Here is a 25,934-nt window from a genome sequence, read left to right on the forward strand (position 1 = left end):
TGGACTCTAATTGTTTTTTTTATATATTTTTACCATGATTTGTGCGGATCTCGCGTTAATTTTGACACGGAATAATAATATTAATAATAATAATAAATGTGTGTCTCATTGCTATTGTTCTTCTCTTCAGTGAGCGATACTCTTCGTATCTTAGAAATTTGTCACGATTTTCATTGGAGACGCGAGCGCGGCTTCCATCTCCTTCGTCTTCTTTGTCAAAGAAATATATAAGGAACCGGCTGTGCGCCGGTACGTGCAATTCTCTAGGCGGCGAAGCGCCCGCGCGCGCAGTTTACGACGCGATAAACTCGTGCGTTTCTCAACTAATTTCCAGCGTGACGAAAAGTCGTTCCGGCCATGAATTCTCTCGCGCCTATGTCCAGAAATACCGTGCGCGCGAGCGCAAGAATTTCTGGTTTCAGTTTTCTGGACTTTGGCCATGCCGGCATGATTCGCTCTCGCTCTCGTCCGGTAACGAAGATATTTCGAGAAGGAAGAAAACGAACACACACACACGGAGGAGGAGAAGGGGACAGTCGCGCGCCTCCTTGACGGGTTTCGCGATAGCTCCCACTTTCACGAGAATCGACCGAATTCATTATTCGCGCATGTCTCCCGAAGCGTTTCAACCATGCATCATCGTTACATGCTTATTTACAGAACGCCGTCGAATTATCGCACTTCCACATTTAATCTCGACTTCTCGACGGAACGTTGAGTAAAGATTTGTTATTTGACGAAAATATCACCACAATTATTGTCACACGAAGTGAATAAACCTGTTTACGGCGCGTGCGAAGTAATCTTTGTGTCAGATAAAAACAATTTACGTAAGAAATGTTATCCTATTCCCGATTTAATGTAAAATAAAAAAATTTTTTTAATTGTAAAAAAATTAAAGTTACGTGAAAGAATTAAACAATTGGAGACAACATTTTGGTCGTATTGTTTATTATAAGTATCATTAAAATGACGTTATATATACACGGGGCTGTGCTCTGAAGCCACGATTGTCAGAGGAAAAAATCGAGACAATATTCTTCGCGCGATGGGGTCATCCTGTGAGCCGGCGGGCGATATCTCGCTTCTCGCGCGGGGCGCGCTAGAGCGGCAGCTCGTCTTTAAATCAAATCGAGAACGGAGTCGCATAACTGGTGTGCGGCTCTGTGTTGCGAAAGCGCGGAGTCGTAAAGACGCATTATTGGCTCTCTTTCTTCTCCGTGGTGCCGCATCGTCTCTTTTTTCTCTTCTCCTTTCGTGCAGCCCCGTAGGTGACGAGGGGTGCGATAGAGAAACGGGTTGCGAGGGTGCGGGCTTGCGAGTGCCGAGGACGACGAGGTGGATGAGGAAGAAGAGAGGAGGTGTGTAAGAGCTGCTGGTGGAGGAAGAGGGAGAAGGTGGACGAGAAACTCGTTCTCAGGGCGAGGGGCTCGGCGGCAGGCAGGTTTGCCTTTCCTTCTCGCCAGGACTTAGGCTCTATGAGAGAGAGAGAGAAAGAGAAGAGACGAAGGAGGGTTATACGGCTGAGAGCAAAGGATAGAGCGAGAGAGACCGGAAAGTAGACAGAGAGAAGGGTAGAGAGAGAGAGAGAGAGGGAGAGAGAGAGAGAGAGAGAGAGAGGATGGGAAGAGGGTCGTCGAGCTTACGGAGGGTGGAGGACGCGTAAAACCTCCGGCCGCAGATCGATAGGAAGGTCGGAGGTGTGTCGTGTCTGTTAGACTTTGGCCTGAACTCGTACGCTTGGCTACGTATACGAATCCGCACGGGTATCGTTCGCATTGTCGCGCGTTTACCTCACGCGGATCCGTTCGATGAGACAGACCAGTGATCGAGTTTGCGAATTCGCAGCTCGTTGATCCTTCCTTTGGGGGATCTCTTCACTTTGGCGATTCTTCAAGATGCGCTAACGGTCGCGACTAAAGCATACCGGCTCTTAACAGTTCGCTATTGTCCTATTGGTTTTTCGTTAAAATTCATTTTGATATACATCAGTAAATTGAAAAATCAAGTCGTTCAAATTAAATCGGAAACACGTGATCTCGCGTATTTTACAGCAAGAAACTACAAATCTCTCGCAGTCGGACTGATTTCGCGACGTAGATTGTTTGCGTCATCGTAAGACAATAATAATAATTAGAGGTACATGTACCGTCTGCCGCGAGTTGTATATCCTTTTTTATAATACGGCTTCCGTAATACTTAATCAATAATATCGTGTCGTCAGCGCTATGCTCTAGGAATAGCTATTTTGTTTCTTCCACAACTACCCCCGATATACGGCGTGTAAGCATCGGCTTTACCTACATTCTGTAATAACAAGTCGATGAAGTAAAACACAAATTATAGGAATCACTTTATCGATATTTCAATTTTTATTCTTCGAGATACACATGTTTTTTTTTTTTTTTTTTTTGAACATTTTTCAACGCCCGACACGTCGCTCTTTCTCACCAAGTAGTCATTATCTCCGCTTGAGCATCGTACACTCGCGCGATCTCATATGCCTGTATGCGTTACAATGATAATGTTACGACGCGACGGAAAATTCGTAACACAAATCGTATCGGGAACAACGCGCTTAACGGCTGTAAATCATTCGTCGCCGTGCGACTTTTGCAATTAAATAGCGAGACTCGTACTCATTTTGAACGTTAGAGGGAAACGGTACCTATCACCCGCGAGAGCAGCTGTAAATCACAAGGAGTTAATAAAGCTCGCGTGCGATATGCTTTCGCGCGGTGCTTTCTTGTTTGTGGGAGTGCCTTCTCCATAACGGCGAAGTAATTCGATGAACGTTTGACCGAATGTGTTATACAATATTATTATCGGCGCATCGCTACGAAATTAAATGATTGAAAAAAAAAAACCGTATTATCTTCGAATATTATATTCCGAGCCACACGCTATATTTGAATAAAACTATAGAAACGTTCGTATATATCGTATTTTATTGCAAACGAGTGCGCGAGTTTTTTATAATACGTAATTGGGAATTACGTTGCACGAATATTGTACACGTGAATTTTATATGAATCAGGGGAGCTATGTAGTTTCATCGAAATCTCATTTCGCGTCAATGCGTTTCTACATTATATCGTGTTATATACTACTACATGTACTTTCGTGTGTACAGAGTATCCGACAATTAGTGTAAAATCTCTCGTAAGCGGATAGAAGGAGTAAAACCGAGTCGAAAAGTCCTGAACCATTTTTTTCTATTACATATAATAAGGGAGTAATTATTGAATAAATCAAGCCAATCAGCGCCGACCTTTAGCCGGGCGCACGTCGGTGAGCCGCGCGCCTGGTGTGCGTGAGCGCTCCGCGCGGCTCACACCGACGTGCGTTCGGCTAAAGGTCGGCGCTGATTGGCTTGATTTATTCAATAATTACTCCCTTATTATATGTAATAGAAAAAAATGGCTCAGGACTTTTCGACTCGGTTTTACTCCTTCTACCTGGCTACGAGAGATTTTACACTAATTGTCGGATACACCTTGTATATTCTGCGTTGCATATGCCTCTGTATCGATACGATCAATATTAAAATTAAAATACGCTAAAAACAACGATTATTCTTCGATAGAAACACACGAAGACGTAACGGTCGAATCGTGAGTTCTCTGCTTATCGATCGCCTTGCGAAAAGTTTTCGCAAGGCGTGACGAAGACTTAAGGACAACTCTCGCGCCGGAAGTTGGTTCTCGCGAATAAAGTTTATACCGAAAACGCGTAGATGATTCTCGTTCTCGTCCCACGTTTCCGTCTTAACCCTCTTTTGTTTCTATCCGCTTTCTTTATCCCGCGTGTCAATTTTCACGCACGCACACACAAAAAACTCTTCAAGTTTTATGAATTAAAATTTGTTTTTGCTCGATGCAAGAGAGATGCAAGACGAAGAGAGTGTCGCGGCGGACGAAGAAGGTCGAAGAGATCGATATCTCTCGCGGCAAACGTGTGTTACAAAAGAGTCGATGCGGTGCGCTACTTGGTCGCTCCTTCGTATTCACATGTTGACGGATCGTATAGAGTGGTAACGACCCGTGGGCATTGTTTCCGATTCGCTCGCATTCCAGGAAGGCGACTGGCCCTTCTTTATCCTGTATATATAGACACACACCGTATCGAAGTAAAACTATGTCACGTGAAGCGTAAGTGAGGTAGGCAATCTGTCGTTGAATTAAACATCGACGAACTTCCGACAAGATAGTTACTGTTTGTGCAATTGTTGAGATAACACGTGTAATGAGCATGAAAAATACGGTATAAAGAATCAGTTGTATATATTGTTTTTCGTTTACTGTTAGAAAATAAATAGCACAATAAATAGTATAATAGTACAAATAAATTGTTAAAGAAGACTAGCTCCAAATATTTTAAAATATAATAATGTAAGTAAGTATGGCAGTTGGAGCAATGACACGGACGTAGATGTGTAAATACATTAAGTTGACAAGTGTCTGTGTATATGTGTGATGTTTATTGAGATGACATATATAAACGTTTCGACCCTAGTTTTGGGTCTTTATCAATATTAAAAATATGTGTGAGATGTTTTAGAATAAGAGAAATGTCGAACGAGATCACAGTAGAATTGACAGGACATCTCACTCACAGTAACATAATGACTAAAGTGAAAATAAATATATTTGCGTATGATTCTGGCGCGCATAACTGAGACAATTTTTATTCCGCTAATATATTTCGTGGGATTTTGTGTCTAATCTTTAAAATTCAGAAGCGCGGAAAATTGCTTGCTTATTTGTTATGACAGCACTTGACCCGAGCAGAAAATTGTTGTGAAATCGTTTCTTTGAATATTGCATCGAGCGAAGTTGCTTCCTGCCTTTTTCGCACGGACGAAGAATTTTGTAGGAAATAGGTACTCGTCGGCGACACTGTTTTTAATCAAGCGCTTCATCACGGAATAGCAAGTATGAATAAAGGATCACTGTGAATAATTAAGCGCCTTCTCTTTCCCCTGAGTGCATGTGTATAACACGAATCAAACGCTTCGATGAAAAGTTCGACGCCGAAACGAAATGTCCGTCGTCGAATTATCGATGAAACGAATAACATTGCGGATGACAAGCATCGCTTGAACGATGCCTTCAATACGTGCTCGAAATATTTTTATTTTGTTTCAAAATAAAATAATTAGCAATATTCAAATATTTGGCAAAGAAAATTAACTACGATTGATAAGTACTTGGTTTTTAAACTAATTGCGACATAAATATATTCTTGTGTTCTCTATGCTAATAAATTAAATCTTCACGTCAATTGGGGGGTTTTTTTTTTAGATAGTATCTATGCGATTTTTTTTTGGAACCGTTAAAACTAAATATTTTTCACTCAGTTATATACTTGATGTTTTAAACTAATTGCGACATAAATATCATTCTAGTGTTCTCTATGCTAATAAATTATTAAATCTTTTCACGTCAATTGGGTTTTTTTTTTTGGATAGTATCTATGCGATTTTTTTTTTGGAACCGTTAAAACTAAATATTTTTCACTCAGTTATATACTTGGTGTTTTAAACTAATTGCAACATAAATATCATATTCTTGTGTTCTTTATACTAATAAATTATTAAATCTTCACGTCAATTGGGTTTTTTTTTTGAATAGTATCTATGCGATTTTCTGCTCCGTTAAAACTAAATATTAGGTCTACCGGAAAGTTCTGTCCGTTTTTGGAATAAAACAAAATACAAATTTTTCTCACCGTCAATAAACTTTATTAAATAATATAATTGCCTTTATTAAATAATATAATATAATAATATATAATAATATATTTTATTATTAATGATTTCCTGCCAGCGTGGGGGCAATTTGTATATCCCATTTTTGAAAAATTCAGAAAAATTTGTATTTTGTTTTATTCCAAAAACGGACAGAACTTTCCGGTAGATCTAATAATATTTTTCACTCAGTTATATAATTTATATGTTGGGTATATTAGCGCAACATTTGTACAAATAATATCTTTATTTGCAATATATTCTTTACCGCATATAACAGTAATACTTAATTGTTTCAAATGACATTTTTGAACTAAAAGCATCATAAGCAAACAATAGGAAATTCCGCGATCGCACGATATTGTGACTCGTAGTTACGAGCATTGTGCATATTATACTTCTTTTGTGAACTAGTCAGGAGTGGTAAGTCAGCAGGTACCTATCGTACTGTTTGTTCAATAATCAATTCGACGCCCCGACCAGGCGAGCTGCGCCACCGGGGTGCTGAAATATTTTGCACGAAGCTCTTGGTGGCGCACGGCGGCAACGCAGTGGCAGTGGCTCTGCCTGCACGTCGCTCGGTGTGTCCCGAGCTTGCAAGTTCTAGAATTTATCGCCACGGTGAAAAGCGCCGCGCGCGCGCTGCAGCCTCCGGATCGATCTGCCCGTTCTTCCACTTGCGCGCTTTCTCTCCTTACCGATTTTCCGAAAAATCGCCGCAGTCGCCGCAACGGTGGGGATGAGAAAGCCATCTATAATTAATAGCAAACAAGATCATTAAACTTGCTAAAAAGAACAAATATAAATTAAGGAAATAGACAATTTTTGAGTTGTACTTAACACACATTCGAGACTAACATTCTACAATAAAATTCTCAGTAGCCGGTATAATTCTTGTTTTAAATGATATTATGACCCACGTGCTGAGTCATCGGCTAAACAGGCGAGATATTGCGTAACTATGTTGAGTAGCCAGTTTCGAATTTTAAGAAAAATCTATTCCACATATGTGTGCATCTTTGTGACTTACGTTATACAATAGTTCGAAGTATAATCGAACCTTGTTAACGCCAAAATAGCTACAACTCTAATTTTTTATTACTTTCCCAGTAAATATCTTTTTAAGTCGAAGAAAAATAAGAGATTAAACTTCAACGCGCACGTTATGTGCGCACGTGTTTAGTTTCAAAAATCAAATGTTGTCTGAAATTGTAAAAGTTCGAATTTTTTTCTGTATTTTTACAACTTGAATTATTTTATTCTTGAGATTCGATTGTTTTTTACTTTTTAAAAATTGGAGAAATTGTTCAATGAAATATTTCAATTTTGACGTATATTAAAAACGTATACCTACGTACGTATATATAAAAAGTTGGAATATAAAATAAATAATTTTTGTTGTTTCGATCGACACTATAATAGAGAGTTTGTCGTCGTGTCGTCGGGCGCGACATATCGAGCGATTTTGCAAGGGAGCCGGGATATTATTTGCGGTAAACGTGCACTGCAGCGCGATGTCTGAGACATTCGGATAAGCGGCAACACGGCAGTAAGGCATATCCGAGTGCTTAATATCATAATGTGCACGCAATCGGCGATGCACCATGCGAATTACACGTAAAACTTGTCGCGTGCGTGCGACCGCGTGTCGCAAGTGGAAGTCTCCCACGCATATGGTAAATAATTTCGCAAATTTCTCCGAGACATTGTGTACATAAGTACGTACAATGCATTATCGACCAGTAACGGGCTTTGTGTAAAGTTCTTCAGCAAATCGTAATATAATCGACAAGAAAGCAATATTATATACGCGAAAGAAACTTAAAACCGTACAAACTACAGAAAATTGTTTTTTAAATTACACAAGAGCAACATGTAAGAACAAAATTACAATCGAAAGAAAAATAACGTGTGCTCATATCAAATTAATGTTTTGATTTGTATTATTAGTATTGATTTCTGAAGGATTTATAAGTTTACTCTTGACTTTGATTCAAGCTTGAAAATAATTTTTGCAATGTTAGAAAAAACAATGCGATGTTGACAACATGTATGTAGATGCGCACGACGAAGAGAAACGAGCGCATGACGGCGCAATAAATAAGCAATTACCGACAAGTACGACGACAAGATTGCATAACGCTTCCTCTTTCTCTCTCTCTATCTCTCTCTCTCTCTCTCTCTAGTTTTTATTTGTTACCCCTTCCTATATAGACAAGTACGCAAAGTGTGCGTACCTCTCGCTGTCTAGGCAGAGGTGATATCGCGCGTTGATAATACAAATGTGGAACATCTCTCGTCAGGAAAATTTAAACCTCTGGTTATATTACATGTAAAATTATAAAAAAAAAAATATTCACAAAAAGAAAAACCGAAAAGTCAGATCTTTTTCTTGACGTTTGATAAAATTGAATGTTCAGCTTTTTAATAATAATACTTTAACTGTAAATTAAGTATAATTTATTACATAAATTAAATTAGATATAATTTATCACATAAATTTATATCGCACATCGATATATATTTTGAAGAGTTATAATATATTAACATTAAAAAAAAAAAATGTCTCGGTCAAAATGTAAATAAGTATAGTCTCTTGAAGAGAGAATTTCGAACATAGTAATGGCACCGAGACGCCGTCAATCGCGATAAGATCAAGTCGATCCGTGAAACGACGGTTTCACGTATCGCGTTTGTGGCACTTACGCGCGTTACGATCACGTGATTCCGGTGTGTGTGTTTGGCTCCGACAGATTTGTAATTATAATTACGCAAATTTACATGTCAAGGGACGACGTCGATGGGTTCGTGGCTCTCTGTATTACGGCAAACGCTATGTAAGCTCTCGCTTGTCTTGCGTCTTAACAGATCTGCTTGAAATATTCTTTCAACAATGTATCATTAAACATTTGCTCACGCCGTTAATAAATTATTCTCGTGTGGTTTGCAACCTACTCATAGTCTTATCCAAGTTTTGTAGAATCTTCACACAAATACGAAAGTTTTATTAAGTTGCTTATTAAAAAATAATTGAAAGTTTTGGAAAAATGCAGATGATAACGAATATATCATAAAGGAGTGACGTTGTTAATTATAACTGTGTATTTTTATAACGGATTTTTTTTTCCGCGCGCCTACGCGACGTCGTTCGATCGCGCGGAACAATGACTGCGGACCTTCTCGCGAGTCTAATGAATTTATCCCTGAGAAAGCGAGGTTTTCGGCGAGCACAAGCTCTCCCGCCTACGATCACGAACGTCATCCAACTCGTCCAAAAGTAACCAGCACGCGCGCACTCGTGCCGAGTCTAAATATGGCTTTGTATGAACCAGAGACGCCCTTACGTGATGTCTAACGTGAGGTTTATCTCGACATCGCGCGTAAGAGAAACAAACTTGCAACTTTGTATGCGATATCTTTTCGCAGATCCTTGCGGAATTTCTATACGCTTTGTAGGCTACTTCTTGTCCAAGGACATGGCTGCAAAAAAAAAAAAAAATTAGGTCAAGAAGTTTCCTTCGATTTATTCTCTCGCGTCCCATTTTATTCGACATTTTCCGAATGAAGCAAATTTTTTCATATTTTGTAACTTACGTTAAATGCATAAGAGACAGAGTTTCCACAGTACATTGTTTATATCGTAACAAAATTTTACATGAAAATTTTATTCCGTTGGTATCAAATTTCTCGTTTGTTAAAAACCAAAAAAAAAAAACGATTCTCTAATCAAGAAAAGAGAAAAACTTATGCGGCTAAAGCTACACCTTGTATCTCTTTTGTTTGTTGTATTGCAAAGAAAAATTTTGTACGTAGTGAAAAAATTGCTCCGATTTGCGGTTAATAACTAATAATAATTAAAAAAAAACGTCATTAAAGAGAAGCGCAAGAAGCTTCGACGCGAACGAGGAGACTGCTAAAACGATTGCGAAGTTTCGAAGCCGAACGAAAGACACACACAGTATCACACAGGACTGGTACTCTCCGAGGACTTTCGTAATGCAGTTCTGTATCAATAATACAGAATCGTAATAACTTTGGGACCGGAGAGGCTGCCACACCCTATTAACCGCACCGTTTCCACTGCAATTATATAGCACACGCTTATTCCTTCGTACGTCCCTGGATTAACGCGATACTTGCGGAAACCGTAAGCGAGTACGCGGTACGCCGTCGGGCTTCGAGTGTGTAACCGCTTTCTGTAATAACCGTTGTTGTTGTCTTATTTTTTTTTTTTTTTTTCGTAATGCAATATATGCTACTTTGATTTCTACATTCCGATCTAAAAAGGCGTACGAACATGGAACCGCTACGTCGAAAAATCGTTTCGACGCGCGAATTGTAATCTAACAATCTTTCTAATCTCAACGCGCTAATTATGAAGCTGAGTCGTGATACGAACCAAGCACGTAGAGCAACGCAAATAATTGTAACAGAAATTATACAATCTCTCTCTCTCTCTCTCCCTCTCTCTCTCTCTTTCAAATTTAACAAAGGTTTCACAAAACTTTCCTGAACAATTTGATTCGTAAATTTCTCAACTAATACAAGTATAATATTATTTTATTAAGAAGTTGTATACATTTGCATTTTTTATTGTCGCTTATGCGATATATTTAACGTTGCACCTAATCGCAAAAGCACTAACGTGATACGTGCTCGACGTAACGCGTGTCCTCGTTCGCGAGGTTGTGGTCGTCGTTGATGGGACACGACGGCCAGTCGGTCGCAAAGCAGATGAAGCAGTTCATTCCGTAGAAACTAGGAGAACAACGGCGCGCGCGACACGACGAATCGGCGCGCATTGTCGTCGTAGCGGAGCATCGCGCGCGTTGTGTAACCTCATCGTTATACGTATTTGTAACGACACGTTTGCGCGTACCTTATTACTCTATTCTATATTTCATCTATAGACACATTTTCCAGAACAGATCGTTTAATTCTGACAATCTTACACGGAAAAAAAAAATGATGTTGAATCAACAGTATCAGTTTAATTGAAATATATTTTGTTGATGCAACATCAATATTATTGCACTATACACAGCAGATATAGTTGGTTTAAGAATCTAGACATTAAATTAATCGCATATGCAATTGAATGAAGTATTTATTTTTGTGCCAACTCGTGACGTCAACTTTAATTGAAGCGACTCCATTTTGTTTCTGTGTACTTTCAACATTGTTCGAGGAAATTAATATGAGCTAAGAACTATTGTTTTTCTTACGTTTAAACACATCTTTGTGATTTAATAAAGTTATCACAATATACGTATCATTTTTAGAAGGAGAGAGAGATTGATTGATTGATTGATTGATTGATTGATTGATTGATTGATTGATTGATTGATTGACTGATTGATGCTTTATTTTTTAGGCGCTCTGGGACAGGTCCTCTCAAGCGCAACTTAACAAACATAAAATAACTACAAACTTAATAAAAAATAAAAGTATATTCAATAAAATAAAAATAAGAAAAATAAGAGAGAGAGAGAGAGAGAGAGAGAGAGAGAGAGAGAGAGAAATGAGTATGATAAATAGATGAATATAAAATATAACATGACATTAAGAATAAAATATGAAAAATAATATGCTGAATATGAAAATTAAGAAATAAGACCAAATAAGAGAGAGAGAGAGAGAGGATGAATTTTTTACAGAAGTGAATACATTTCAGTCGGGAATGTTATAGTTTTTTTTTTTCGCTTACTACTTTCTACGCAATTAACTCTCATACGATTAATTTCCATCTGTATTGTTTCTAGCGGTTTAAACCTGCGAGCCTATAATACACGTTGTTACATCTGATTATTACTGAAACGCGAGCATGAGCGTACATAGCGCGACGCGTAAAGCGACACCGAATGTGGTTTGAAAGCGCGTGATTCTTTAAAACAGGCGTGACAGTTTGAACCGCCGGCTCGACAACGCATGTGTATGCAACGGGTTACAGCAATAACGATTATTCAAAAGCGGGGCGCGTGCACCGCGCGTAATGTGCGCAACGGGGAATCCATTTTTCTTTTGAAAGCCGATGCGTCGAAACGCGCGTCGCGACCGGCAGCAGTGCACCGGCGCATTTTCATTTGCACGGACGAATATCGTAATTGCATCTGTAATCGTGCGCACCTCGCCATTCTTTTATTTCTCTCTCTCTCTCTCTCTCTCTCTCTCTCTTTTTTTTTATCTCGCTCGCACACCCCGTGCGCTGGTTGCGCATTCATCGGCGATGCGACGAAAAAAATCGCCTCGCATCGACGCTGAAATACCGCGCGCCATTATACAGCGAGTCATTTTTACCGTTCCCGGACAGAAGAGTACGGATTTCGGTCGAAATTAAATCATTTCGCGTTGTCGCAACGCGGGAGAGAGAGAGAGAGACGTAAACGGGGGGGGAGGGTGATTAACGACGGGTCGAGCCAGCGAAATTTGTCATAAACATGTATTACGGCTTGTGCCTGTCGAAAATTTGCGGTATTCAATCGCAGAATTACGACCGTCGTAGTTCGCGTCGAAATCCGATCGTACATTTTTTACGCCGGAAGCGAGCGTTCTCATCGATCGCGCGCGCGCGCGCGCGGTCACAAACGTCGGAGACGCGACGTCAGATCGGGAAAAGAAAGAAACGAAAAAAAAAAAAAAAAGATTCTAGAAATTCGCGGTTAAAATATCCGCTAAAGACGACGATGTGGCGGAAGCGATACGCGATTGTGATTTCGCGCAAAGAAAAGAATGTGATCCGAATAAATTTTGCGCGATAGCTTATCTCGTAGAAACGACGATTACGTAAACGCGTCGTTACGCAAGAAGCAGCAAATGCCTATCAGTTGGCAGATTATGATTCTCTTGTTCACCGATTTAGCATATATAGCTGCCAGCTGTGAATATGTACAAGTTTTTTTTTATCGAAGTCAAGTTTTTTTAAACAAAAAAGAAAAAAATTAGTAGAAGATCTTTGTATAATTTGGTTTTTTTTTAGAGAAACCATTATTTTTCTTATATTGTTTTTCTTATATTTTCGTATTGTTTGTGTTTTATTTTCGTGCAATTTAAAAAATATCGCGCACACTTGACAAAACAAAGTAGGTAGCTTCTTTTCAGCCGCGCGTGTGTATTATCTTCTCGTCTTTGAATAAACTGAAAACCCCCGAGCGCTCTGTGAAGTTTGACTGACGTTTACCTCTTTCGTTACCTTCGACGATGGTCGAAAACCCGGAAGCGATAAACTTAGTGTGTGTACAAAGCGAAAAGATACGTTTTGTGATCGCGAAAAGTGAGAGAGAGAGCTCGCGAGAGCTCGGCCGTGTGTCACGAAACGTCGTCATTCTCGTCGAGGATGATATTTAGGTCGTGTTAACAGTCGCGTCGCGACTGACGGGAGTGTTGTTAACGAAATGTAACGCTCAATAGAGACCGGTGTATCCGCCTACACGCGCACACACATGCTCGCACACACATCAAGGTTAGTGACACGCTTCTTATCTCGAGATACACACCGCTGTTTGTGTCGTCGTGCCAAGATTCGTCGCTCAAGACGTCCGATTTGTCACCTCCGACGAGGTTTTCATATCGCAAAAACAGGAAACACTATAAAGTTTTAAAATCTTTAGACACAATATATCTATTTGTTTGCGCAAGTGGAATCGAAAATGTGTCACATAAAAAAGTGAAATTTTTTACGTGGTCAACAAATAGACTACTTGTTGACTATACGCGTATTTATTTTACGACGTTATTATATTTGACCGTTTATTTTGAAAGTGGTGTAAGTCCATTTTTTCTTTTGCTTCGAGAAACTTATAGGTTAACATATCTGTCAATTATGAATTATGAATTACGTGATATCTAATTTTTTTTTTTCAAAAATGGACTTACACCACTTTCAAAATAAACGGTCCAATTATCACATATGTTAACTAAATGTTGACATTTGTAATATATTGCAAAATGATATATAAATAACAGTCAGTTCGCAACATATAATACGTATACTTGATAATATGCCACTTACGTAAATTGCCAAAACGATGACAATAACGTGACACGCCAATGTAACATGCCAATTCCAGACATGTGACTCATTCGCATCTTAATCATGGCGCAACATGCCACCTATTACGTAGTACGGTGCAAGTGGCGGACGTATTATGAGAGGTCTGGCGTCTTCCGCTTTAGATATATATATATTATATATATCGTCGGGTTTCACGAAAGTAAAGCCGGCCTTCGCGTGCTCCGAACGTCCGAGTTCGCTCTTGCTTGTTGTGCGCGCCTCTTAATAATGTAATCGCATCGAGGAGAGCGCTCGAAGAACGAGGAGCGTACTCGAAAGATATTCGCGAGCACAAACTTTCATCGGAAATTTACGCGGAACGGTGTATATGAGCGAGAGTTAATAAAGTATCCGAACGCGCTTGCCCTTTTCGCGAAGTCCGTTTTTGCAAGTCCGCGTTCCCACGATATTGCGCAATACATTGCGCGAGAAATAAAAGTCCGAGACGTGAGAGACGGCGTTCAAAAGCGCGCACTTCGACAAAGCTTCACATTTTGTTTTTTCCCTAATTTGAGGAGCTGCGCGATGTCAATCGTCATACAATCGTAGAATTCTAATCAATCGGCACGCGCCTATCGGTGTTTATTAACGAAAGGGTGAATTTCGGCCACTCGGGGATATAATGTTTCTCTCGGTTCTCCCTGTGCTTATAAACAACGCTTGCGGAATATTGCACGGAGCAGAGCGGACCGCGGAACATTATTTCCGGACGAAGTGGCATAATGTCTGAACCGGTTAGTTCGGCAAACTCGCATCCGGACGAATGTAGTCGGGTGTGGTAGTCGTTAACCGATTTCGCAGGAAGGTAGATGATAAAGGAGAGAGGGATGAAATCAGTTCGCTGTGAAACACACGTACGCTCACGGTGACGCGGTTCAAACACAGTGTGTTTCCGCGCTTCGGACTGGTTAGTTTTCTTCCTCCCTTCTCGGCCATCTATTCGCCTCCCCCTCCCTCCCCCCCCCCCGAATTTCCATTACCGCGTATTAATTTCTGGTCGTTGAGCATCTCGATTGGAAACAAATCGATCGCGCGAAGAAGTTGGTTGGTGGAGATAAAGAGCGAGAAGAGAAACGGAAATATAAGTAAGTTTCTCTAAAGCAAGTCAATGTTTACAATCGGAATGTTACTGTCTCGGTCCACGTTGAAGACTGTGAGACGATAAATTTTGCTTCGAGCAAAATTACAAATGTTTGATTCACAGTTCGTTTTGCATGAGTCCAGATAAGACATATCGAATATCGAGATAAGATAGTCCGCGCTGCTTGCCAAGTGATGGGTTTCGTATATCCGAGTAACTGAATAACGTACAACGTAATAATATAATTAACGGATTTCTCTGTTTGTTTCTTCTTCTTGCGTTGTCTTATGGAATTTTTTTTTCGGAATTATCAAACACGGTCTCTCGCATCTCTCTCGCAGAGAATTTATTTTTCTTTGTATATATACATACTAGAACATAATATATTTCTATTTCGCGGGATGTAAGAGAGAAAGACGACTCGATTTTTTGTACAAATTAATATCATTCACTTTTACTTCGAGCACGCTGAATCTCTGCGATTAGCGGGCAGATGCTGCTAGTGGGGAAACAGACAGAATCGTTTATCGTTTTATAATCTGCGGGAGATGCTAGATTATTCGAGATATTTGATCAGAAGAAATAGAGTGACAAAACAAGACAAGAAGGGAAGAAGAAAGGGAAAAGCTGAGAGAAGATAGAGAGTGCTTGATTCTTTATTACATCGAAAAAATTATATTCTTGTAAGTAGAAGATTTTATAATTAAAAAATCTTTTTAAAGATTTTAGATGATATTCTTCTGAAATTAAGAATATATTTTTAATTTAAGAATATAGTCTTTTTCGACAGTGAGATATATATGTTTTTCTATAGAGGCTTTTTGTGCACAGCGCGTCAGAAATTCGAAGAGTAGGCGCGGGGGTCGGAGGACAAGCGGGGCCGTACGATTAAACATAGGTAAAAAAATTAAACATAGGTAATATGTATGAGAAACTTTAAAATGATAAAAATAAAATTATTTAAAAAATCTTACAAAATATCGTTATTAACGCAAGAGATATATAGATTACGTATACTGATTATATATGTATAAATCTAATTAGTATATATATTCTAATCAGTATATATTCTTATCAATATTACTATTTAGAGAATTTTCCTCTTAAAATAGGAAACTCTTCTTGGCGCCTATTTTAGTATAAAATATACTTAAAGTAAAGTGGGATATCCTCAAAACAAGAATACAATTTTTTCGGTGTAGAATAGAATAGAATGGAAGATAATATATATTATTGATTTTCAAATAAAACAGATTATTTCGGTTTAAATCATGGCAAACGTAAATGTAGGTGTACACAAAAGCGCGCGCGCGCGCAATTGTGCGTGCGTGCGCACTAGTTCAATCGCTTCTCGTACTTAGCAAAAAAACTTTTGTTTTTTTTTTCAATTAAGTAAGAATGGAAAAAAATCACAAGATAATTTATACATCAAAAACTATGTGTTATGAGACACATAACACGATCCTTTTGTGATCAGAATCGTTATAATTAATTAAACAAAAAAATTATTAGCTGTCTAGAAAAAAATATATAACAGAAATATATTTCGAGTACTTTAATAGACGCATAAAACATCTGTCTGCATATAAAAAAATTTTATTCAATACTTTTTTCAAGTATAATGCAAATATGTCTCAAGTATGTAAATTACAATATATAAGTAATATTAAATTGAGAAACGTATAAATGTGTTTCCTGTCCGCAAAGCACTATGACTAGATTGAACGCGACTATTTTGTAGACGATATCAGTACAAAGACAGACGGCTGAAAAAGCGTCACGAGTATTGACAGGTACGGTGAGAAACTGCCTGGGTTAATCGCAGAAAAAGCTATGGAACCGAGCTCGGCGACACTGGCAACGAGTTAAATACCTCGCGTCGAGTCAGTCGTCGAGCTACAGGACGCAGAAAAAGCGAGTCTTTAAAAGACCACTCCGGTTTTCACGTCCAAGTGATTCAAAAGACAATCAATAAAATAAGTTGAAGTTATAGGAGAGAGTTAAATAATATTAGTTTATAGTAATTTGTTTATACGAATTACCTAATATTTTTGAAAAAAAAAAAGACGAATAAATAACAAATATCGCACGAAAACTGAGAGATTCCAGGTTCGACTCCTGGCCGAGATGTTTTTTTTTTTTTCGTAATATTATTAAATTAGATAAGGGAGAAAAACCGATATTTCTCGTATATGTGATGCAAATTCAGCATCCTATATGAACTTACAAATTGAAATTTCAATTAAAAAATTCATGAGTATGAGGAAGGTCGGTAAAAAGTACCGATTTTTGCTTCCGAGAAGTAAAATATATGTGAATTATTGTTGTTAATACTTTACAGAATATGAAAGCATGTTTTTTAAGTCTCGGAACCAATAGGAACTTAATGAGATTTGATAATAAAGATGTATTATAATATATTACAATATCGGTGGTTTTCAATTGTCGTGTAAAGTATTTTACAAAGAGTTTGACCGATTTTTTCAAATTCGGTACGGAAGTACCCTTTGGGGACAGGGTAATATTCCTGTTGATTTTTGGGGAAATCGATTCGAGCATCCAGGAGAAAGTGGAGAAAGTATTTTGTCACAGATGCCAAACCGATATATCGTTAATGACTACATTTCCAAACGGTACTTGGGAAATAATTTATTTAAGACAAATACACAATTATTTAAATATTATATATTTACGAAGCAAATATGACTTATCTCAAAATCGATTTATTTGATGTAGCAAATCGGCGCAAAGATAAAGAATATCTATTTGTATCTACACGATTTACTTGAAATCATTATCAATTAATAATGTTTACTTGCCATAAATAAAGTTGTTTCGTGTAAAATCAAAAATATTATCAAATATAATAGAATTTTTGGTTTAAGACATATAACATTCTGATGTAAAAACCGATCTCGGCATTAGCTGTTTTTTTTTTTTTTTCATGTAGTCTAAGTTCTTTTTTATCACATTCTCTCTTATCCCAAATAGCGAGAGACAAGAGGACTCACCTTAACCTTTTTGCTCCGGGGATTTTTCCTTTAAAATTGACCTCGCATTTTAGCTGAAAAAGTTAATAATAACCTGCTACCCCCCCCTTCAAAGTTAATTTTGAAGGTCAAAGAAGTAACCAGGATTTTTTTCAATTTTTTTCCTAAATTTAGTGCATTAAATTGACCTTATAAACATCTATTACGTTCGCTTTTCTTGCTGGTCCATATATGGACCAGTCCCGGAGCGAAAAGGTTAAAAAAGCATCCCAAAAATAGTGAGAGGCGCGGAAACTCACGTTCAAAGCGCACAATTGACCAAGGAGTATCAAAAATGTTTGGTAATTATTTACTTTAGGAGAGACCTTACCCAATTTTGACGACCTTGAAATATGTTGTCAAGGTCAACATTCTAAACAATATTTCCTTATAACGTATAACCGCCGCTCGGCTTTAGTTTTTGAAATATTCACAAAAAACTTTAGGCACATTTATCTTACGATTACACTTCATTGTTCATGTTTTTTTTTTGTTTTGTAAGCGTGTAGGCAAGGAGGGCTGCGCCCCCTGCAGAGGAGAAGAGAGGAAAAAAAACCTAACTTAACCTAACCTAATCCAATCTGTGTTATTACAATATCATTAATGTCACGATGCGTAATGTACGTTGCTATATTGCAGTAACATGTTAGAGATTGGGTTGAGTAGGCTTTTTTTCGGGGGACGTGCCTTCTTCTGCGAGAGAGATAAAGCCTCTCCCGCCTACACGCTTACAACACGAACATAGTACGTAAATGTTTTTTTCTGAATGTTTACATTAATTACTGCTTTCACACTGTTATATCATTAGTTCGAAATACCATTAGTTCAAAAATATATCGCAAGGACGGGCATAATTCGTCTTTGCCACCTAATGCTGGGAATAGACTATGCGCGCATTCGCGATTCGCGCCGATTCGTGATTCGCGATTATACAAACACACTTTTTGCGTGTATTCGCGTGACTACTACGTAGCTACGTAGCGCATCGCTACGAATCGCGAATCACGAATCGCGAATGCGCGCATAGTCTATTCCCAGCACAAGCGTGTACTTAGTTTTTTGTGAATATCTCGAAAACTAAAGTCGAGCGGCGGTTATATATACAAGAAAAAGTTGTTCAGAATATTGACCTTGACAACATATTTCAGGGTCATCAAAATCGACGAGGTCCCCCTAATGTAAATAATTATCAAATGTTTTCTATCGACCCGTCACATGCGATATGCTAACGTATAACACAAAACTTCCCTCTTCCGTGAGCCTGAGTCAACGTCTTCAAAACTCTCAACAGAAATATTACCCTGTTCTCAAAATACTTCCGTACCGAATTTGAAAAAAGTCGGTCAGATCGTTTGCGAGATACTACACGCGATATTTGAAAAAAAACCGCTGATATCGTAATATTACATCTTTAGTATCAAATCTCATTAAGTTCCCATTGGTTCCGAGTTCTAAAAACCTTGTTTTCATATCTTGTGAGGTATCAACAACAATAATCCACACGTATTTTACTTTCCAGATGATGGGCAAAATTCAGTACCTTTTACCGACACTTCTTTACACTGAAAAATATACGTATATACATATTTATATATTTATTTCGCACGAACATCCAGCGTTGGCTCTTATTGATCGATTTATTGTTAGTTTATAATTTCGAGAGCTTTATTTCTTTGTTCAAATGAATATTCTTGAGTTTTTTTGTTTGTTTCTTTTTTTTTTTGGTATTTATGATATAATTCACGGTTCTTTCTCTCTTGTTATTCCAGCAACAGAAATTTTTGAAGAGGACGGCCGAGGATTTGGAGACAGCTGGTGGTGCCACTAGCGATGGCGGCTTCGGAGAGCCGCAAGTTAAGCTGCAGTGTACGCAGCCGCCACATCAGCATCAGCAAGGCCCGGGCGGAGGTGGAGGACCACCGCATCACGGCCATGGTCAACATCAGCCGGGAAACGGCGCAAATTCGACAGGACCGGCACCTGGAGGCGGAAGCGGTGCCTCAGGTTCTGATGGGAACGAAGGCCTCACTAAATTCCAAGTGCAGATCGTTCAGCAATTGGAATTTACGACATCAGCGGCGAACAATACACAGGGACAAGCGATGACCACGATATCGAACGTGACGGTGAAGACATTGGCAAATGCGTCAGTGAAAAGTGATCTCTTGAACACATCGCCATCACCGAAACAGTCTGGTCCGGATACAAATGCGTCTGCGGTATCCAGGCCGCAGTCCGGTCCCGGGAATGGTCCCGGTGGTCCTGGCGGTCCCGGCGGTCCTGGTAGTGGTGGCGCTGCCGGAGCAGCTGGCACTGGCGGTATGGGCTGTGTCGACATCGGTAACCTAGTCGAATGCAAGCAGGAGCCCGATAACGAATTCGTTGATCTGGAACAGTGCGCAGCAGCGTTGGAAAAGGACGCGGCGGCAAACGGCACTGGTTTCCCCGGGTTCCCCGAGTTTACAATCGGCGATGATACCGGTGACGAGATTATTACGTCGGACGCGTTTAAGGATCTCATCTCCGAGATATCAGATTTCCATCCGGAGTTTATGAAAGATTTCGATTTTGAAGACAAGAGTGTAGATACATTGGCGAACAACGCTGCCGCGGCAGCTGCTGCAGCTAATAATACAAATAATTCCGCCAACAACAACGGATTGCCGACCACGAACAACGGTCAGATCAAAATCGAAGATGATAAAGACGCGATTCATCAACAATCCCAAAATCAGCAACACGCCAACGGGGCGAACAATAGTATTAACAACAACAGCGTTAGCGCCAATAATGGTAACACGATACCGGCTAACTCGAGCCCCGGCGCACTTGGTTCTTCCCAATACTCGCCCGCTCGACTTCCTTATTCTGGATTAGATTTCAAATCCGAGAGTCCTGCTGCTCAGACACTCAAGCAAATGGCTGAACAGCATCAGCACAAGAGTCAGCAATTAGGTTTGGGTGGATTCAATCCCACAGCGGCCGCGGCGGCGGCCGCCGCAGCGCGAGGTCCGACAGCAAGATCTCCGTACGCCGAATTTCCTCAGTTCGGTGGAGCGTCTGATTATTTAGGTAGTCCTGGTAGCACGGGTCCAACCGGCGGACAAACCCAAGCGACGGCTGGTAATACTGGCTCGTATCACAAGAACAACAGTGCGCCTACCTTCCAAAATCAACAGACAAACGACATGTTTGTCAGTTCACAAACGCAGTTTGCTACAGCGGGTTTGGCGGACATGAAGAGGCCACAGCCAAGTGCCACCGGTGGCAAGCCCGGTATGCTCGGTCCCAGCGCTGGTTACAAACAGCAGTATTCGCCATACGGAAGCCCCGGCTCGATGCCAAATCACGGAAGTCCAGGATATCCTTTACCGCCTAGAGGATCTCAAGGAGCCGGGCCTAATCAAACCGGCTCGCAGGGACCTTTCAACACAACTTCCACACCGCCAAGACCTCCTTCTGGACCCGGTACGTCCACGCTGAGTATCAATCAAGCGCAACAACTGCACATCGGAAACCAGATACAAGTAAGTGAAACGATAAGAAAATATCAAAAAAATCGATTGTTTCACAATTTTCAATTCATTCGTTTTTTTATCATATCGATTACGCGCATTGGATATCTTAATATTATAAATATAATAATTAATAGAAATTTTTATTTTATCGCAAATTATAATATCTAGATAAATAATTAAACCCAAGACTAGGGGATGTAATAATTTATTATCGTTTTTGTCATATTGCATATCCATAATAAATTCATCATGTATATTCATCGTATATGTCGATAAAACATTCTGCGCTTAACACCTTCTCGGTTTGAACAAATACAGTTATTTGAACTAATTCCGAGTTTTTGTGTGTGGAGTTTTCAAGTTTTGATACAATGATTTCTTTCAACCGAGAAAGATCACTGTTGCCAATCGGTTGCCTATCCCAGCAATCAAGGCAAGCTGCGCGAAACAATCGAGCGCTACTCGATACCGAACCAAGTGATATCTGTTGCGCCGCGACGACGCGTCTATTTTTGTTCGGCGGCATCGCGGGACGTCGTTGGCGACGACGGCGACGGCGACAACGACAGTGGCGGTGGCGGTGGTGGCGGCGTTCTTGGTCGTCGATGAAACGCGGAGAAATACACGAGAGTTGAAAGTGGGAGGGAGCGCCGGCGTCACGGGGGCGCCGCGACGCGCAACAAGTAGTCTCATTCCTCCCGCCGCCAGCGCAACCCCTCTTTATAAATTTTCCCTCTCGCCAGAGTCCACTTCCCGCGTTCCCGCACCCTTCTCCTCTCTCTCTCTCTTTCTCTCTCTCTTTCTCTCTCTCTCGCCGCGCCGACGCTTCCGGGCAAAGCTGCGGAGAGAGGAAAGAGGGGAAAGAAGGGGTAGCGTGAGGGGTTGCGCGGCCGTGCACAGCCGGCGTCGCGACGCCACTGCCGTCTGCTCGATTTAACCCTGCGCCTGCAATCCGCGTCAATACGCGCCAAAGTGGTAGTCGCGAAGCTGCGCTCGTTGACAATACGTGCGCGACGCCGCCATCATCGTTGTTATTTTGCAATAAATGTGTTGACGATTAAATAGTTCATATTTGCGCAATTATATTCTGAACGAATGAAAAGGACACGCTTGTCTCGTTAAATTACATAAGAGAGACGCGCCCCCCTTTCTCTTCCCCTTTCTCCCGTTTCAATCCGCTGCAAATGTCTATAAAGGGATTTCTGAGTAACAGCCACGTCCACGCGAAAACGTATTTCCGATAAACAATGGAAGTTAATTGTTAGGAAAACTGACGTGACGATCAAACGAGCGTATTTATCTCAGCGAAAATTAATAGTAGTAATAAATTTATATAATATAATACATACAATAAAATATATAATTTAATATATTTTAAACAACTATAGGATTGAGCAAATTCGATTTTAATATTATTTCAAACAAATTGGTGAATTTACGTTAATTAGAATCCACAAAAGATATTCAGAGCAATTCTGCAATTCGCAATGTTCATCGGGTCACGGAAACTCGCAGGGTCAGCCGTCTCTTTTACGCCAATCTAGGAAACTTGCTGACCATGATAGAAAATGGATGATTCTTCGGCATAGTGCGCGGAGGAGAGAGAGAGAGAGAGAAAGAGAAAGAGAAAGAGAGAGAATACCCTCCGTTATAAAATCCTTTGGTCCATTGTGACGGCGCGGCGGCTGTGCAGACAGATCTTATCTGCTCGTATCCCGAACGGATTTGGACTCTGCTCCTAGTTGTGCTCGGTCGTACGAGTACGTTTCTCCCTCGTAAATCACATTAGATAAGCGCGTATTTGCATCTCAATGTGCCGCGGTTATAATGACGCTCTTTTCTTCCTTCTCTTTATTTTTTGACGTTACCGCTGCTGCGTCTCTCTTATATTTGTACAAGTATATCTGTTTTTTTTTTTTTTTTTTTGTATACTTTTGATTTTACTACTTTGATTTTCATTTTATTTTCAACAGCTGTGATTTTTTGAATCGTTTTGTGCAATTTTGTGCTCGGTGTAAAAACTCACTGAGTGAGGTATAACATCATCATTGACTATATGATAAATGCGATAAAAATATATCCACAAGATTGTGGTACGTTCATTATATATTGCGTGATGTGATAACGAGATTAGCGCGCGCGATATATTGTACAGTCATAATTAATCATTCTCAAAGGACTTCGCATCGGTTGAAGCTCTCTCTGGTGGTTGTTGCTTGCGGATCGATAAATTTTGTCTCAACGGTAGAATATTATTAATGCTCACATAAAAAATGATAACCGCGCGTGACGTTTGGTATCGTTATCGATATCTTCAGACAAAATTCACAAAATGTCGAATATCTCGGAGCAAACCAAAAATAAGTTACAGAAACTGTTATTCATTTCTTGCGGAAGACATCAAATTTAATCAATGTCCGTTTTTTTTTGTTTTTTTTTAATATCGAATTTTCTCTCTCTACTTTTTTTAACAAATTCTCCTTGAATCTCTTCGGAGATGTGTTACAAACGCGATTTCCAAAAACGCGTTTACTTTAGAATTCGCGATGATGTATTGTACGAGCAATCGACACTTACATATCATTACGCACACAAAACGGGATTTTGTCACGTTGTTTTCGTAATATCTTGTCGTTGGACGCTTCGAATCGTTATCGAAACGGAAGTCTCGAATCGAAATCGGAGTATGTCGCTCGCTTATCGAGCTTCGGAAGCTACCATTTATGCGCTGATAGCGCAGAATACTTCGAAGTCGCAATCACACGTCGATAAATCTTTCCCTGAATTACGACACTAAAAAAACTTGATGAAGTGAGATGGAAGATATTATTGAATCCGGACGATTTTTTTCAATTAAAAATGTATTACAATTTTTAACGTTTGGCGTTACGCACAGCTAGAAAATATCATACATTTGGTAATTGAGTTATTCTTTGTTTAAGTACGTGTGTGTGTGTCGCGCTGGGTGGAGAACACATAAATTTAACCGGATATGGTGGGAAGCAACGCAACGTATCCATCGTGGGTGGGAAAGCACAGCGTATCGAAATGTGCAAATCAAACGTGTCGCGATGTAATTCGTAAAACTCATTCGGTAAATACGATGCGATCGATACAATTTGCGAAGCGCTTGCAACCATCCCCGCTTTCTCCTCTTTTGTGAAAGGGCGTGTATATGTTTATAACCGTTAAGCGCGTTTTCGAAACATTTAAACCGCGTCTGTGTGCTCGCAACGAATATTAATTCAACGCCAATTACGAAAGTCAAGTTGGGAATTGCTATGAACGCGCGCGCGGATATTCAATAAAAATTTCTGTTGCGGGAGAAATTAACGATAAAAAAAAAAAAGAAATATAACGTTAGTTTTGCTTGTCTTGACACTTTGTCGGACAATTGCGTGCAAGAAAAAAGGAAAACAATTATAACAATTACACATAGTTTAGAGTCCGGAAATTACCACTCACGCGAATTTGTGCTTTTTGAGAGATTAGGATCTTTCAGCGAGACTACGTTCTGCTTCGGCGGCGAGTTTGCAAACTATTGTTTGAAATCGACTGCGTGAAAAAAAATCAACCGTTTTTTTTTTTTTTTTTTTTAAATTATACACAGGTCTCGAAGACGCGTAAATATATTTTCAATATATGAGAGAGACATGATTAATTGTTTTGCGAGGAGACAAATGTATGTACGTCGAATCTTTTACACCACAAAACTTATATAACAGACGTCTATGAGAAGATACAAAACGAGAGATTTATTGATTTAAAATTTAAACAAATTTAACTAATAAATGAATGATAAGTCATTGAGAGCCGTTCGCTGGATGTTATGCGGAAAATATGTCTATATATATATATATATATATATGTGCGTGTGTGTACACATATATAATCAAATTCACGTTTTTTTCACGTGAGTTTTTTTGAATTGTAATTACAATTCTAATAATCATATAGGATGCTCAACTTGCATCTCGTATGTGAAGAACCCCCCGAATATCCCCCCAAATTAATTTAAAATATTGCGAAAAGAACTCCTCAGCCAGGAGTCGAACCTAGAATCTTTATTAACCCTCGGGGAACACACTTATTTTTTCAATCAAGAAGAACAATCTGGGTCAATTTGACCTTGTCCACTTTTTGAGATGCTACCATTTAAAATGCACTTATCCGATTGGCTTGAAAAAATTTTAGGATATATATTTTGAACAGTTTGGAATACGCCTATATAGTTTTTAAAGTGTCGTTAACATTATTAACGTTGTAAAAAAATATGTTACAAAAAAGCAAAATTGAAGCAAAATATTTTGATCAAAGTCGACGAACAGGGTCAAATTGACCCGGTGTGTTCTCCGAGGGTTAAACAAAAATTTAAATTTTTCAAATTCATACAATTTATATACCACAATATCGGAATTTTTTTTAAATCAAAATTAGTGACAATTTGACGATTCAAACTCAGAAAAAAAAGACAGTTTCAGCGAAGTAGCTTTATGAAATAGCTTTC

General features: G+C 39.4%; 1 protein-coding gene across 2 annotated transcripts in view; it reads left to right on the forward strand.

Annotated features, from left to right (window-relative positions):
• Nucleotides 1-25,934, forward strand: part of LOC109855737 (neurogenic protein mastermind) — a 157,411-nt gene that overhangs the window by 85,234 nt on the left and 46,243 nt on the right. For both annotated transcript variants that reach the window (XM_020430289.1, XM_020430290.1), the window contains exon 2: nt 19,679-21,436. In XM_020430289.1, coding sequence (XP_020285878.1) covers nt 19,679-21,436 — 1,758 coding nt within the window. The remainder of the gene's footprint in view (nt 1-19,678; nt 21,437-25,934) is intronic.

The sequence above is a fragment of the Pseudomyrmex gracilis genome, unplaced genomic scaffold (genome assembly GCF_002006095.1).
Source record: "Pseudomyrmex gracilis isolate BER0280 unplaced genomic scaffold, ASM200609v1 scaffold_97, whole genome shotgun sequence".
Taxonomy (NCBI): domain Eukaryota; kingdom Metazoa; phylum Arthropoda; class Insecta; order Hymenoptera; family Formicidae; genus Pseudomyrmex; species Pseudomyrmex gracilis.